Source organism: Taeniopygia guttata, chromosome 4, assembly GCF_048771995.1.
Source record: "Taeniopygia guttata chromosome 4, bTaeGut7.mat, whole genome shotgun sequence".
NCBI lineage: Eukaryota > Metazoa > Chordata > Aves > Passeriformes > Estrildidae > Taeniopygia > Taeniopygia guttata.
This window is the reverse complement of record NC_133028.1, coordinates 58,740,660-58,758,567: the sequence shown is the minus strand read 5'-3', so window position 1 is coordinate 58,758,567 and position 17,908 is coordinate 58,740,660. Positions and strand designations below refer to the sequence as shown.

The window sequence follows — 17,908 nt, the reverse complement described above, 5'->3', positions numbered from 1 at the left end:
AAGTTTTCTGATATTCTTCAAAATCAATGTGAGGTTTAGATATCAGCTGCTGTGACTGTGGAAAGCACACTACAACTGCTAGAGCAGGTTTTGCAACAATGCACTGACCTGTTCAGAAAGAAGTGAAATACTGAGTGCAAAACAAATTTGAATATTGAAATTTCCTTAGAAAAATATTATTACATATATTGGCCTCATTCATGAGACTCTTACTTGGCATCAGGAAGTAGAGGATTTTCTGTGGTAATTGAGGAAAAAAGTATCAGGAAGGTCATCAACAGTATATACAGATTGAGACTATATATGTGCCAAATGCTTTGACCACACACAAGCAGAAGCATGCAAAAACAAACTAAAAAACTTGGAAGTCTAGTTGATTATTATTCCTGAATGTCACTTATTCCAAAGTCTGCAAGCAGCAGGAAGAGAAATATTTATCATAATATTAGCAAAAACAATCAGAAAATAACCATGCCACCCACAAGTTATATGACACGAAGCAACCTGACACAAGAAACTCTTTGATTTGGTCTGAAAAGCACTGGTAATTGTTAAATGAGCAAACAAAACCACAACAGTCATGGTAATAACTGGTTTTCTCTACATATACACCTGTCCAAGCTAAAACACTGAAAAACAGTTTAAAATCCAAGTTGGTACATGTGTTTTAAGGAAACCACCTAGCTCCAGATGCATGCTTATGTGTCTTTTTGCTTTCTGAAAGCACCTTTATTTTTCTGAAAATGCAGCCTCACCTGTTTTATCTTCTCCCCAGGACAAGCATACAGGATAGCACCACTCTTGGGAGAATTAGCTTTTTAGAGCTTGTGCTGCAAGGCTGGGGTGGGTCTTTTTTCTTTCTTTCATTTGAGGGGAGGAGATGGGCAGTGAGAGGAAGGCAGGGTTTGTGGTAGGGTGTGGAGAAGAAATCCATTGGATAATTCTCACAGAAAAGTCAACCTGAATGAAAGGAAAGGCAACTACTACAGCTATACTGGCAACTCTTAAATCACTTTCCACATCCAGCTAGGCTGTCTGTAGTGGATCTTGTACCTTTCAATTTCTAACACATCAATCCAGTGTTCTGCCAGCAGCTCAGCTGTACCACAGGCAAACCCCAGTTCATTTTTCCTTTGGAATGTCTGGCTGATCTTCAGCAATAGGAGCATGTGTCATGTTCTCTCAAAATCTTTTCAGATGCTTCCTTCTATTCTCCTTTTACATAGAAGAGTTGTTGAGCCTTGTTCTGCCTTCTCTCTACAGCATCCATCTATTCATAAAACTTGAGCTGCAAAGCTCAAGCTCTTCAGAATCTGGTGGTGCACACTGTGATACCATTCAGTCAATTGAAAACACAGTAGCTGAGATTAGCTTACTTTATTACTGATCATCACTTCTTCAAATCACTCCACTGGCTCTTTTCCATCTGTATCCTGAAACCCAGCTCTTCAAAACTGTATCAGAGTTTCCCTCTCATGTTTCATCTGGCATCAGTTCCCTTCTAAGCTGCAACTCATTCTGTTAAGCACACAGAAGAATCAAGTCTGGCCTGACATTTCCCCCAAAAGCACCGACTTCTGCCACAAAAGTCTGCTTACAAAGTTACCACTAACCAGTTCCCTTTCTAAAACCAAACACCACCTCAAAAGGAAACTTGACACTTGAACATACAGGAAGAAAATGAAAGGAATGGTATCGTGACACATGAATAATGTCACTATGCATTACAACAACTGTAATCCTCCCTTCCGCCTCCCTGCTAGTTAAGCCATTTCTAAAAATAGACTGTCCTCTCCAAGAAGCAGTTTCTGTGTCTTAATTCCACATGCCCTCAGAGGTCAACAAAACCAATGTACCACCAGGAATTGATTGCTTGCATTTAAGTGCGTGGTGCGCTTCCTACCAAGAGGCCTCTGGCACACCCAAGTTCCTCTGAGCAAGCTTTATTCTTCCTAAATTTCAACGAAGCAAACAGACCACCTGACTAGTAACTCTGTCAGTCCCACTGCTTCAGCCTTCACCTTGTTTCATGCTCTTCCAGTCCAGATCACACTGGGAGACTTGGGATGAGGGCACACTAAAGTAGTGGTGGCCCCATTTGGCTGTCCTTGAAGGAACAGATCATTTTGTCAAATACACCATGGCTGCCAACACCAAGTCTCCTTACACAGCTCTTCACCCCAAACTCACAGGGGTGTTCATGTTTTAAAGGACTGCTGCAAGACAAACTGCTGTGAGCAGTTGGTTTTCTTCCCTTTTCTTAGTTATGGATAATGTAACCCTATAGGGCAATGACCCTCAGACATGACCACCACATACTCAATTTCAAAACACACCCAAAACTCTGAAAACTTAATATTTCATTACCCATACTCTGGAGTGTACCCATACGCCAGTGTTTTATGCATTTTTAACAGACTTCATTCGTTTTAAATAATCCTTGCATTATTTCTGTCTCCAAAAACAAGAAAAAAAGGAGTGGAAGCCTTCTACTCCATTATTGTTTTTTACAGTATTATTAGAAATTACAAAGAACTCGTTGGAGTTAATGATGATTTGTTCAGTGATGTGGTTGGTTATCCAGGAGATGGCACCATATCCCCAAAAGTCACAGGCAATGCACTCACATGAAACTCTTAAGTGTTGGCAATACAGATACTGCACACGCAGCAACTTCAGCGAGTGATTTTACTCACAAAAGTAGACTCAACTTACATTTTGTATATTTATCTGCAAGGCCATTTTGTAATGATTGAAGTCTTTAGCAAGTTCATATCCCTGGTGATAGAAAGTGAACAAACCCTGAAAAAATGATAGCACCTGAAATAGAAAAAAAAAAGACTTCTTAGAACAAAAAAACTTCATTTTCTTCAATACAATTGTTGCATATAGGCTTTTTTGGAAATCTAGATTACAAAATGATTATTTTAAAATAAATTTCCACTAATGCCTATACTTTAGGAGTAACATCTAAATACAAATGATGATCCATGTATACAGACATTTCGGATGGTCCTGTCTCTGGAATTTCACAGCTGATCTCTACTTTCCATTTGACCATAGGAAATGTATATACTATGTTCCAAACTTTCCTATGTAATATTTTCCTACAACTGCTCTGATACCAATGACATCTGGAACACAGATTTGTGCACAAAGAGGTAATGATCATTCTGTCTTTTCATCAGCATTTCCCTGGTCATTCCTCTCTCTGCTAATGACCACGTGGAAATGACTGTCACATCAGTCATCTGGTTTGCTGGAAGAAGGAAGCTTTGCCCATTGCTGCTTTTTGTACACAGATCTGACCTTCTGTCAGAATCAGCAAGTGACCCATATAGCATATGCTGACTTTAATATTTCAATTTAAAAGAGCAAACAAGTTGCACTACACTGGAAGCATCGTGAGGTGTAGTCCTGTCTAACTCTCCTTTTTAGTTCAGGCTGTTGGAACAAAGCAAGTGAGACATAAAAGAACAACTCTCTAAAGAGAGCAAGCCAAAGAATGTATTTAATAGAAGTCTGAAGTCATATAGCAAATAAATCATTTTCAACAAATGCAAAAAAAACCCCATAAATTTTAAGTATTAAGGGAAAATGAAGTAAGAATTTGGTACAAAGCTTTCTAGCCTAGTGTAAACTTCAGGTACAAATCAGGCAACAGCGCCATCCAGAAGGAGCTTTCAGAAATGAGAAAGGGACATGTTGTAAGAACAAAATTTGAAGATTCATTTTTCTAGTCTCGCTCTGAGGAAACTCCAAACAGTTTGAAACACAATAACCAAATGCAAAGCTATTTAGGATTCGATTTTTTTTTTAATTAAAAAAAAAAAAAAGAAAAAAGTCAACATATTTACACCAGAAAAACCCCATACAATCACTCTTTTCACAGCATTTTGCCTTCCTTTAAACAATGATAATATAATTGCAGCGATTTATTCCCCCTTAAGTATTTAAGCATTTTTTTAAATACAGGAATTATCTATATTAGAATAGACAGTTCTTAATAACAGCATACTGACCAGCTATTTTAATTAGGGTAATTTGAAATTTTTTTTTCATTATTACATTAAGGTAATTCTATTAGAATAAAAGGACAAACTTGGCCCAAAAGCACAGACTTCAGAGCAAAAGAGAATGGAAGTCACTCCTACAATCCATCCTCCCTTTATTCTCAGTATTACACTTACTGTTCTCTTGTTTGATAAATTTGCATTTAAAATACCAAGCTAATGTACATTTCAGAAAAATTTTACAAGAAGTTCTGCCCATAGATTAAGAAAGTCCCATCAGTGCACACACCATCTCTACCAAAATTAAATTAAAACCCTTGATTTCTGCACAGATTCAACTGCAAGTGAAATTAAACATATCAGGCTACCCAGGAACAGGCTTCTTACCCAGCAGCCCCCTCCTAACTGATTTATATCTGCAATTCTTTACTAGCAGGCCTCTAATCCCAACCTTCATAATGAAAATTAGATTCCTTGCATTAGTCAGCAATAACATTTCACTGGTTAAAAAACTCAAGGCAAGAATCCTGACACCATCTTCTTGAATCCTCTATTCTATCTCACAATGTGAATTTAGGTTTTTGCAGTACAACAAAAAGTTTCACACATTTTCTAAAAATCAACATCAGAAGGTCCAAATCCGTTCTTATTACTGAGGTAAGGTTTGACATGCCTGGTTAGATTTATCCGCACTAGGAATCTGTACCGATGTAACAAGTCAACTTCAATTCTGTTAAGTCACTCAATTGGTTGTGTTTTCCAGAAAGCAAAGCTTGGCTTTTGTCCAAATGCATTCCTTCTCCCTCCTTTATGACAGGTAGAGTAGGTTGAATTCCCTGATACTTACAGGCTCCACACACTCAAATTTCTTCCGCTCCTGTATCTCCTGCAGCTTGCACACGTACTCAAGGGACAGCTCATAGAAGTGCTTCCTGTTCTGCTCCACTTGGTTATCTGCCTGCACAAAGAGCACACCTCCTGAAGTTTCACAAAAATTTTGCAGGCAGCTTCAACATAACACACACACAGAAGTGGCAAGCAGATAATTTTCACCATATTTGAGGGATTTGTTACAACACAGATCATTCATTTACTTTTAAATGGGAGCAGCAATTCCCTTCCACTAGGTAATATAGGTTGTTTTGAATCATGAGACTAGACTTTTTAGAAAAATTCCAGCAACATCTCTTCAAGCTTCTTTTCTAGGGAATCCAACTTTTAACAGCATTGCAAAGGTACCTGCCCAAAGAGAGAGGGAGCTAAGAGCATAGTCCATTAGAAAAGGGGGAAATCATCTCTCCAATCAAATGAAGGAAGAAAATGTTATTTTTGAACACTACAGTGCTGGTGCTGTAAATTTTACTCTATAACCCAAATAACTGCTTTAAATAGCCAGAATGCTGTTGTACCCATCCCACAGCTCACTCACACTGGCAAGAAATGCAATAGAAAAAAAATTCACTTATTGGTACAGCACTCCACAAGTTTCCCCAGAGCATCCAGTGTCTGAAAATGCAGCCTTTCTATCTGCAAGCTGATATTTAGCACAGCTTTGCAGAAATGCCAGCACCATATTGATGCTGAACAGTTACATTTCAACTGCCATCCATCTGCATATAAATATTTCACTTTTTAGCATCTACCCATTATTTTGTGAAGTTATTATTTAAGGTGAATGTAAGATTTGTTTAAATTAATCTTAAAACTTGGTAATAGAAACTGTTATTAAAATACATTAAAGAAAAGGTTCCTCTAAGTAACTAAGTCTTTGCCCACAAAGATAATACAAAATGCATCTACAGTGAATTACCAGAGGAAGTGGAGAAAGAGTTAGGGGAAAGGACAAGACTTACTATCAGACTCTTAAATACTGAGACTACATCCTTCAGTCAGAACACTGACTGCTGTGCTTTAAGAGGATAAACCAAATTAGCTTTATGACATGCTTGGCTTTACTGCTCTGTGCTAGAGAACTCTCAGCAGTTAAAGGGCCATAACCACAAATACCATTAAATAAATAAAGCCCTGATAAGTATTTCAAGTAAGCAAATGTATTTCAACAAGTCATGCCATTTTGATGCATCCCATAAATTGTGAAATTGTTTGAGTTGTCAGCCTATGAACACAGGATTGTTTGACTTGTCAGCTAAGCTTCTAATCATATATACATGAAGGGCACCACAACACCCTAGAAAGAGACTCTGAAGTGGATCTTTGAGGACATCTGGCTCACCACAGAATCCAGAATACATTATCAAATCTCTCAGTTTTTTGAGGCATGAGCCTCCCCATGCACCCAGCAAGTTTCATTGTAGTTTGTGTACTGCTGAAGAAAGAGAGAAATAAGAAACACAACATGCCTCAGTAAGATTACAGGAATATCCTGCCACCAGGAGAGTGAAAAGTTGTGTTCATGTTAAGACACACTCCACAACATTGCATGTTTTTCATCAAATTTTTGTCAAATTTATCCCTGCACTATTTACTCCAGTCAGGAACTGACTCAACTAGACATGAATAAAACTAAATTATATACATTATGCAACTATATACACCTGTTCTCTAAGCTTGTGACAGAAATTGTTACCTGTTTCTTCTGACAACACGCTCCAAAGGGCATTTTTTCTTTAAATTGCTTATACATTTATACTTCAAAATTAAACACGTAAATGTGAGAGCCTGACTGAAGAAGTTCAGAATTTTTGCTCATGAAACTTTGAAGGACATTTAAAACAAATCTATTTGCTAATTCTACATTTCACACATGCTCTAAAGCTTCAGGCTATATTTGATACAGCTTCAAAATGCCTCTTAGAGGCATTATGTATTTTTCCATTGAGCTTAGGTCTCATTTCAGATTTGATATCGAGAACCTATATTTCATCAACGATCATAATCAGCCCTTTATCATTTTCTCTGCGTCAAGTTCTTTGGCAGCTGATCAATTTGACAAAAGTACAGGTCCTGACAGATGAGCCATGCTCAATAACTTCACTGGGACAACTCAACTCCTCAAAAGACAGTTCTTTACACATTTGAGGGTCAATGTTGCAAGTGCAGCATGGTGGAGTGACATTTTAGTGAAACTCAGGAGTAGAGAATTTCCAGGGTAACTTTGCCAGTAATATTAACCATTTTTATGAAAAATGGCATAGTATATTTAGGATGGGGTAGAGGGCAGCGACAGGAGTTATCTCTGAGGAAAACATTAAGCATTAACAGTTCTGACATAATTACATTTATCTGGGAAAAAAAGTCCTCCTGGCTACAGCAAGTCTCTACATGATTTCTTGGCAGTCTTTTCACATACTATTTGCTGTTGCTCCGGAAATCAAAACTATTACAAATAAGTTGATGATGATAATAAACCCAGAGGGACAGAAGGAATGCCAGGCAAAAAAAGCCTATCAGTTGTAAATTGTCAACAAACTTTTTTATAGCACTACTCAAAAAAATCTCAAAACATGAGAAAAAGCAAAAGCACAAACCCATTTCATTTGGGAATAAAAGTCCTGCTGTCCTCTGCTTTAAGTGTTATCACAGAACATTCAGTCAATACTCACAAAGCAATGCAAATTACATGAATGGTAAAGCCTTGTAAGAAATTAATGAGTTTTTCACAGTATGTTTGCACTTCCCTATTCTCTCAATTATATAAAAAAATGACATGAGACTCAGTGCTTCATACACACGAAACCCTTGATTCAGAAAATGGTGGAGGTACTAAGTTCAGAAAATACTGATTTTTTTCACCAACCTTTCCAGATGAGAAAATTGGTTTGTTTTACCACTGAGAATGCTGTTTCTGCATTTGCATAAGTATATTTACCTATTCCAAAGCTTTCAGTCTGCATAAAAAAAGAGAGGCAACAATACCTCTTGTAATTGTAGTTCTTTCTTCTTAGCTGATAAATTCAAATGTTTTTCTAACAAACTGTAGTTCTTCTCCGTCTCTTTATCAAATTTCTTCTTTTCCTCCTAGAATCAGAAACAAAGTAGCAACCATGTCAATATAAAAGTGTACTATTTTTCTTCTTTTAAAATTCTAGTTCATCAGGAACAAAGAGAAAACAATATTATAGCTCCAGTAAGTAGAGAAAAATATGCTCCATCTCATTTTAAAAATTAATTTAAAGCCTAACTTGAAATGAAATCCCATTGCATCATTATGGTGTAGCTAATCACACAAATGTTTGCATCTTCTAAGTTAAAAAAAAAAAAAAAAAACCTGACCTCTTCTTGATTTATTGTATTTTTCATTACTTTCATGCATCATCCACACCACCTTGCTTTTCAATAAAAGGTATTGCATGGAAATACCAGTTTCATTGAAAAAATAACTTTCTAAAATTGACAAGGGAAAAGTTCCAACAGCTCGAAACCCAAAGAAAATATACCTCTATATTCCATATGATTTTTTTACCTTTAAAGCTATACAACAACCTCAGTGATGAATTCCTATTTCTAGTGTTATTGTGCCCATGACAAAAACCCAATAAAAATAAAAAATATCCATAAAACTTAATATCATAGTATCAAAAGAAAAACTCTCACAAACATGTATGAATTTCATTTGCACAATGCAAAACCATTTCTCTGACCACCAAAAGCAATATATTGGAAGAGAGACAGTCATTAATTTTTTTTTTTTTTTTTTTTTTGTGCAATCTGGGTTTCTGAATCTAATTTAGTAGAAGATATTGCAAAACAAATTGATTCCTCAGTTCCAGTGTATTAAGGCAAAAATCAGTATTCATTAATTCAACCAACCAGATTTGAAGCTATTTTTAGTATATCTAATTGCAGTTGAAAATAACCTCAAATAAGTAAAATCAAGTACTTAACTACATATTCAAGAACTGGCAGATTTATTCATCAGAAAGATACTAGTTCAATTAAAATATTTTTCCTCATCTGTAGATTTGAAATCACATTTAAATGTATTCTAAAGAAACCCCTGGTTAAACTCTACAGACATAATTGCTCTCTTTTTCTCCTCTTAACCTTTCATTTTGAATAATACTATATATATTATAATAGAAGAAACACATGTTTTTGTTCTCTGAATGATTAGAGTCTGAAGATGGCATTAAAGATACTGTTTAGCATTGCTTCTCATCAAGGACATCTAACAGAATATTTTTTCCCCACTCTGAGACTCAGAATTTCCTTTAAAAAAGGAGTCTTTAAAAATATTTGTTATCAATTGAGAAACATGAAGATGTGCATACAGCATCAGAGTGATTAGAGACAACATATTAGCAATGGGGAAATAGGAACAAAGTGCAGGGAAATAGGTGCATCTTTGTGCTTATATTAGCAAAATTTCCATTGATGTGGTGAACGTTTAAATGCTCCCAGAAAAAAAATTCTCTTAACTTCTTAACAGGCAAAGTCAGAAATTTTAGACACATAGCTTAGGATTAGTGCAGCAACACCTTCAATAAGGGGTAATTCAATAACTGTCTCAGCTTCCAGCTCTATGAAGCTAAACTTTCCTCCCCTTCCTTTTCTTAACCTAAACTCAGACCATTTCATCAGCAAAGGAGTGTAAGATGCAGATAAAATCTGAGGCAGCAGATTCAACTTTTAATTTGTAATGATAGAGTATAAATCTTTCCTAAAGCAAATACTACACAATGTTGCAGATGTATTTCACCACTAGATGCCACAGCTTGGTTTTCAGAGCTAAGCAGAGCTATATTTCTAGTATCAGTCTATTAATTGTATTTAATAAATATTCAGTTAAGAATATTCCAAGAGCTGAGTATTTTTATGGGGTTTTTATTTAATCATTATACAATTATGTAAGACTTCTATTTAAAGGTTTAAATGACCTTTTTCAACAGTGAATTCTGTTTAAAAAAAAAAAAAAAGTTTAGATCAGAAATAAAAGCTACAGCTTCAGAGAAACCATATGCAGGGACACAAGGAAAGAAACATCCATCCAAACAAGTAGGCTGTGTGAATGTAATTTGTGTTAGAAGCACCAGGGAGAGAATTCTGTCTAGGAAATGAGGGAAGATAAAACTTAAAGCATTCAGAGTTCTCACCCCAAATCCAGCAATATTCTTCCACAGCAAAAATACTGCTGAAATAATGCATTCATTACACAGCTGCTTCTATGACAATCAGTTACATTCAGAACAAATCCTCTGTTTCCTTGGGAGACTGTCTGTATTACAGACCAAGTTTTTATGTGTGTTGGTTGGGTCACCTAATATACTTCTCCCTAGTCCATAGAATTACACAAAGCTCATTGTACCCCTGAACTGAAAGGATTTATGATCAACAGAGCATTTTCAGTTCACTGACACTGAAATCATATGCAGAACATGCTAATCATTCCTGCCAAAGCCAAAATGTATACTGCTCTTATAAGTGAAACATTGTCTTATCTACTAAATATCACTGGTGATGAAGTCATGAAATTGTAAAATAAACCATATGCAGGTATTTTGAAAATGTATTGAGTTTTTACAACAGAAAACTTTAATAAAATGCTGGTTTCTTTCTTTTCTACTTTTTTTAATAAGCACTTAAATTTCTCACTGCAAGGAAGGTGGACAGACACAAATTTGTCCTTGTTACTTTTATCCAAATCTAGTCTATACTTAATATATAAAGTTTATTTTGCTTTTTTTTAAATATTCACAACTTAGTGACAATCTTAAAAAAATTACCAAATGCTTTTATCAAAAATACTTTCTATGAGATCTTGTCCTTAGTCTCTTCATCCCTATTATTCCCATGCATACAGAGCCAGTGAGTTATTTATTCAAAACAAAAAAATTAAATAAAGGCAATTCTCACTTGCAGGTGCCAAAAATTCAGTTAAAAGCATATGGATGATCGAGCTCCTTTAGGTACTTAATATTTTTCAGCCTCTGATTGTGCAACTGCAGGTAAATACAAAGCAGAACAGGGTTACCCACTAGGAAGGGGGAGGGGGGGGGCAGGCTGTTAACAGAGTTCTTCCTATTCCAGACAAAGATAAGGGAGATGGGAAGAAGGAAGGGAAAGGACACATTCTTCTCTTCTTGAAGCATTCCATTTGTTTCTGAAGAAAGTTCTCAAAGTAGAAACAAAAAAAAAGTGTGAACACACGAAACATAATCAGTAATGTTTCTGCCAATTACATGTCATTACTACAATGCAATCCAAGTAGATAAATTAAACAAACTTATAAAGGCAAGGAGAGACAAACCTTTACAGCTCCTAGCTGCTCTTTCCTAAATCTTTCCAAAGGTTTGATCAGAGTTTCAGTAACACTGAGTGCCTAAAATAAAAAAAAAGCATGGGTTAGGTTTCTGTAGCCAGATTGACGAGTCACATCAGCATCAGCAATAAAAAGAAAAAAGCAAGCAAAATAATAGGGGTAAAATAATAGAAGCATGCAAGTCAGAACTTCTAACTCAAAAAAAAAAAAAAAAAATCACATCTGAGTTCATTCAAGCTTACAAAATTTCTTAATTCAATCCACTATCATGAAAATTAAATTAAAACAAATGCAAAAATTTCAAAAATTTCCAGGTTGCACCCAAAATTACAATTGCTTCATTTGTGCCAGTCTTGCAGATCAGGTTGAAAGCCTCAATGACTGAACACCAGAATGAGACAGAGGACAAATAAGCTTCATTAGGGGATGCAAAAATTTCTGCAACAAGAAGCACTACAGACAATGGTGGAATAGGCCAGTGAGTAGCAAATAATAATATTTTAAGACAGTTAAAGCCACTAGGCATTCAAATAAGTCTCCAAATAGTAACACACTTAAGTACATTAATAAGACCTTAAGCTAAATTATAAAATCAAAGGGGTGCAAAGTCAAGAAAAGAGGTTGAGATGACTGGGTGAGCAGCCACCATTGCACTTATGATATAAAGTCTCATAGCCATTGTAAAAACAAAAAAGGAGGACACAATATTCCATCATAAGACAGAAAACTGTAGCTTATTTAATCTGCACAGCTACTAATTCACATTAAATTTCCCTGAAGATGAAGCAGGGTTCCATTTAGTGTAAACAAGACTTCAAATTTTAAAAATATTTAAAATTTCAGGAAAGGCTGGTATTTCTTGAACACAGCAGCAGCATGGAAAAGATGGCAAGAGTATTGCAGGTGAGAGGGAGCAGAAGGAGCAGACCTTTTGGTCTGTCCTAAGGCAGACCCACAGAACAAATCATGCCCAGGACTGGGCTTAGCACAGTCACTAGGCTGGGATGCCAAGAGTTAAGGCAGAGTTCCCTGGTATCCCCCTAACATACAACAGAAGCCTTGCTCTCTCTTTCCTGCCCTTTCCCCTCCCTTTATAGTGAAAATCTTCAGATAAATCATCGCAGGCTTAAACCGGCCTTCTGGAACACTTCTGAAAATTCTTATCATAAAACACACATGGGATGTACTGGAGATCTGGCACAACACAAATCTAAACAGCACTGTCTGCTCCCACCCATCCCTGCAGCCATGAGGGATTACTGTGGGAGTCATCCTGCCAATTCACTGTAACCACAGCAACCCACATTTCTACAGGGCCAGCACAGCACACTAACCTGTAGCTAACTGGAAACCCAAAGAGCTGCAAGTCTGGGCCAAACTGGGTGCTGCACAGTCATCCACATAACAGCTACATCCTAACTTCAGAGCACTCTTTCTTCTGCAGAGCACAAAACTTCCTTCTGCATCCATTTCCTGATTTTGCCAAAAACATTTGAAAGCACCCTTTGGTGCGCCTTTGGGAGCAAAAGGAAAAGGAAGAACTCTCAAGTCAGAGTGGAGAGCATGGAAACCTCAAAATCAGTCCTTCTATACTGGAAAACTTTAAATTGTTCTCTGTTCTAACAAAGTGAAGGAGAAAACTCCTTGGGGGAAAACTCAGAGAGGATGGCACAAGCTTCCACTAGGTAGAGCACCACACTGACTGGAATAATTTCAAAGCATTTAAAGGTAACAACTGAGCACTCACATGGTTAGAAGGTTAAAAATAATTAACAAATGACAAGTTGCTTATTAGTTGTTTGAACATTTACACAAGAAAGTGTAAGGTTAACACACACTATAAGCTGAACTCAAAGTCCAAATCAAAGAAAACCATAGCACCTTGATGTAACAAAGGAAAAATTAAAAAAAAAAAAATATACGCACAATAAGCTGTGCTTCATAAAATAGCAGGGCTGCAAATCACTTTTCCTGCTACTCCTGTGCAGTATTAACCATGGGAACCACTACAGGAATTTGTTTGAAGCAGAAAATCTTTACATCAAAATGGGATGTTCTCTTCAGTGACTGCCAACAAGCAGATTCCACTGCTGACAGTGGGATGATATGCCAGTAATTCTTTCATTAAAAGAAAAACAAACTTCCTCTCCTTCAAAAAAAAGACATTTCTCACTTTGCACAACTTAAACTCTTGTTAACAGATGTATCCCCAGGTGCCTGCCATGAAGGTACTTAAGATTTGTCACCCCCTTTGCTTTCTGTGCCTGGGTTAAATAACAGGACTCTTGATTACTTCTGGGTGGAGTGAGATTTTACAGGTCCTTGGTCATTCATACCAGGCCATATATTAAAATGCAAGACTGGTAAATCCAACAGTGAATTACAGAGATCTCTAATTGTTGAACAATGGATCAGATTGCTCTTCTGACTGACAAAATTCATAATTAAAATATGCCCAATACAAGATTAAATAGAGAGGCATTCCTGCTGTTTCCCAGTATGTAGAGTCCAGTGCTTGTCATGAAAAATTACAAAAGAAGTATTATTATTTATAAAAAAAAGAAATTATTTACACTGCTATTCATTCTTAGCTTATTTATAACTCAGAAACTTAAAACAACTCTTTTTTTAAAACTACAGATAACAAATTAGCAAATAGGAAATAAGTGAGGGATTACCTAAATATATTTGTAATTATCACTTGTACCTTTCTTAAGAACTAGAATCATGTAAAAATGGAAAATTTCCAGCAAATGTTAAACTAGGCATTTAAGTTGATTAATATGAAACCAGATGTTCCTTCCTTTTTCAACTTGTCTTGACTCTTACATTCATTTTCATCCCTCTTCTTCTCTAATCCTGACAGATTATGACAGAAATGTACTATATAAAATGACATTTTAAAAAATCCCTTTCTTTACATCTCTTATCTATCCAAACCTACATGAAACAAATATATATTCAATTATATCTGGCAGGCAAACTGTGGCATGCAAGTCATAAGTGAACCAATCTAACAAGGTCATGTTTCAGGTAACAGAATTTTAACCAGCTTTGTGAATGTCAAGAGTCTCAGGAATGCTCTGAGAAATGTTTAACCCGATGTGCGCAAGTGTCTCGGGCAGACAGTCCCAAAATGCTTACACTAGTCCTGCTCTGTTTGCAGCACCTACAGAAAGGTCAAAGAATTAACTTAACTTGAACATAAACCTGGCAACAGCAACAATAAAGTCAGAAGATCACTCTAGCCAACATTTCCAGCATCCTGAAACATGCTGTCAGCTTTGTGTTTATCTATTTCAGATGCTTTACGAAATTCCACTTGCTCAGGCAGAGAAGTTCTACAGACTGTAGATTAAGGGGCCCCAACCACTCTTTCCAACTGCAGCTCTCAAAGGCACAGGCTAAATCCATTAGCAAGCTCATTCACAGCTGCTGGATACTTCCTCAGTCAGATCTACAAGACCCAACAGGTCACCGAGCAGTCAGTGGCAGTCCACAAGATGACTCCATTTAGACTGTCATTTCTTCCCTTCCCAGAAAAGGTGGGAGTAGAGGTGTTTAAGGAGAAACTGCTTCCACCAACACCTCATCCTATGCACTGCAACCTGAGAAAGAAGACCAGGCACCAGCATTCAATGCTCGTCTTGCTTTCTCCTGCAGTAGGCAGGAGTAGGTTCTCTAAATTCCCACTCCCTTTCCAGGCACAACCAGGATTATATTGCAGAGAAGAAAGGCTGCTGCATGGCCTGTAAAGGAGTAGCAACCTACAAGAGCTCCCCTTAAAGTTCAGTGGCTAAAAAGGTTAAACAAACCTAAGTTAATTAAAGTTTGTAATTAGACAAATGCAGCGCTGGCCTCCTAGCTTTCATCCTGAAAATGTCCTTAGAGCTCAGCCTTTACTGGAAGCACTGGAAATTGCACACTGCTCATCAGCGACTCTGGTGGTAAATACATATCCTGACTCTGCTCCATTCCAAATTGAAGTATTCTCACATAAAAAAACAGCTTTACTGAGAAAGAAGAAAACTAAGCCCTAAACTTACACCTTCCTGCAAGCCGCACTGGAACACGGGAGTGCCGAGTTCCCAATTCCATCTCAGGAACTGGAATGCAGATAGGATGCCTTGCATAAAGGAAGGGGTTTAGTTTCTGAGCATACCAACTGGAAAGATTTATTCGTAGTCAGGGGCAGGACTGTTTCTCCCTTCAACAATGCAATGAGGGTGGCCAACAAGTCAGTAAGGCAAAGCTCATGAAACTGAGCAAGTGTCAATGAAATCAGATCTGGGAAGGAAGTTTTGCATTAGTGAGTGCAACAGGGAAGGCAGAAAGGAAGGCATACTTAGCAGTGATTCAATAACAAAATAGTTGACAATGCTGCCAGATAAAGAAGTTGACTTTCCAATAAAGATATTTACCACTACAGCTGCTTTTCTGCTTACAGAGGATAGAGTTGTGTTTTCCCTAAGAAAATGCACCATTCAGCCTAATTAAAAAAAAAAAAAGGCCAATTCTGATACTGCAATGTTGAGGGAGAGAGAAATACATTAAAAAAATTATTTTCCCCAAAAAGCTTTCCTACTTCACATAGTGATTTGCTACTGAAATTTCTCAAGCATTAAGACCTATGCCCGAAACCCTGTATTATTAAAATCTGCAGATAAAATTCCAGTACTGAAAACATCAGATGTTACTTGAAAAGCTTGAATCTCTGTTCTTTCTTTTCCTATGAGAATATGAGTAGCTCTTATAGTTACACCAGTCCCCCAGTTAGCTGCACAGCCAATCCCCCTGCCAGCCCTACAGACAGAGTTGTCTCTACAACCACTCCTCAGCACTGGTTTTGTATTTATCTGACTGCAGACAGTGCAACCCACCCCCAAGGCTCATTATTTTGTTTTCAAATCAAGTTTTCTTCCAGTAATCATGTCTGGATTTTCTTCCTGCTCTAGAGCTTTCCCTGTAGCTTTACAATCTTAGATAATGAAAGGGCCTCAGGTACACATTGGAAATACAGACATAGGAGTTCTTTGGGTTTTAGAAGGCCTGCAGAATACAGAATAAAGAATTTTTAAGGAGGTCTCACAGCACATTAATACTTGTGCGTCTTTGTATGTGTGCAGAGGCTATAAAAAAGAAGTGACATCCATTGCTGTGGATTTATTTGTTGTGGAGGAAGCCATCTGGTAACAAAAAAGCCAGGGGGACAGGTACACCTCACCTAGAGACAACATATTTTGTTGAAGCACCAGGAGGCATCTGGTGTGTAACAAAACACATCACCTCCCTCTCAGGTGTTCCAGAGAACTACCCCTCAGGGCTTGGTAAGAAGACAAGAAATTTCTCAAACTGTTCCAGGGGGAATTTCCTAGGCCATTAAGCCACTGCCTCACAGGCGTCAATACAGGCAGAATCCTGTGCACTTCCTAATTCTTTCACAAGCAGTAGCCCTGGCTTACAGGAAATACAACATGCTGGACTCCTGAGTTCACCATTCTACAGAAAAGTTGTTTCCTTTTTTATGTCCTGGAAGTTCACGACTCACCTTAAGGAGAGACAGCTAAAAGGGTCTCCTATGATCCATCTGCTATGCTGTGCCCTACTCTGAAATGCTGCCCTCATTGATTCTCTTGTCATGAAACTGCTGGCCTCCAAAATCAGATTTGTATCACAAGGAAAAATTAAATCATTTCCTTTAAAAAAAAAAAAGAATAGGCAGTGGGTTTTAATAAAGATTATTTACTGAAAGCTATTTAATAGTCCTGTCTTCTGAGTAAGCTTATTCCTATGCAATACATTCTACTATAAAGAGAAAAATACTACAAAACCATAATCATAGCAAGCAAGAAAACAAAATAAAGATAAACACTTTCACACACTGCAACAAATCAGCTTTCCCCATCTGCAGTGAAGGAAAGCTGGGGATAACTCCTCTAAGAAGGACGTTGCCTTAGCAAACCACAACACACCAGAACATGGTCTGGTTTTCATACCATAGATATTGTATGTGATCATACCATGAACCTGAGCAAGCAAAAAGGCTGCTTAGAAAAGAAAACTACATAATGTCCCTTTTCTTGGTGCATGGCAAAGCTCATCACCAAGCAAAAAGGTGCCTCTGAAAGTCAAGGAATCCTGCAGTGAACAATGGCATCAGTATTCAGTCAAGACTGAATTGCTCAATTGTCAGTGCTTTCCTCCAGAAGAAACACTGGTGTTATTAACAACCATCAAAATCCAAACTGGCGACAGTTTTACAATGCAAATTCCAAACATTTCCCAATTATGAACTAACAGAATGAAAATTCTCTGGTGAATAATGTTGATGCATATGAGACCACAGAGTTATCTGGAAGAGGAAGCCGGTGGTAACAGGACTTGTCAGCTGTGTTCACTCAGAGGTGGGAGGAACACACCCAGAACTCGTTTGCACTTTTTTTTCTATTGTACAGACAAGTCATCTTTGGTTTATAGATTGATGTAACTCACAAAACTATTACAGAAGACTCTATATGACATTCCAAACTCAACAAATAAATGAAACATTCAATGTCAGGAACCAGAGTAAGATATGGCTGAATAACTCATAGTTCTACCTTCATGTTCCATATTCTGAAAATTACATGATTGTCATCTGATCTCATACCCAGCAGAGGAAAAGGGAAGGCTGGGC

General features: G+C 37.2%; 1 protein-coding gene across 4 annotated transcripts in view; it reads right to left on the bottom strand.

The window, feature by feature from the left end:
• ARHGAP10 (Rho GTPase activating protein 10) overlaps nt 1-17,908 on the bottom strand; it is a 136,724-nt gene that overhangs the window by 73,519 nt on the left and 45,297 nt on the right. For all 4 annotated transcript variants that reach the window (XM_072928716.1, XM_072928717.1, XM_072928715.1 and 1 more), the window contains exons 4-7: nt 11,221-11,292; nt 7,890-7,991; nt 4,861-4,971; nt 2,716-2,820 (exon numbers count right to left, since the gene is read on the bottom strand). In XM_072928716.1, the coding sequence (XP_072784817.1) occupies nt 2,716-2,820; nt 4,861-4,971; nt 7,890-7,991; nt 11,221-11,292 (390 nt within the window). The remainder of the gene's footprint in view (nt 1-2,715; nt 2,821-4,860; nt 4,972-7,889; nt 7,992-11,220; nt 11,293-17,908) is intronic.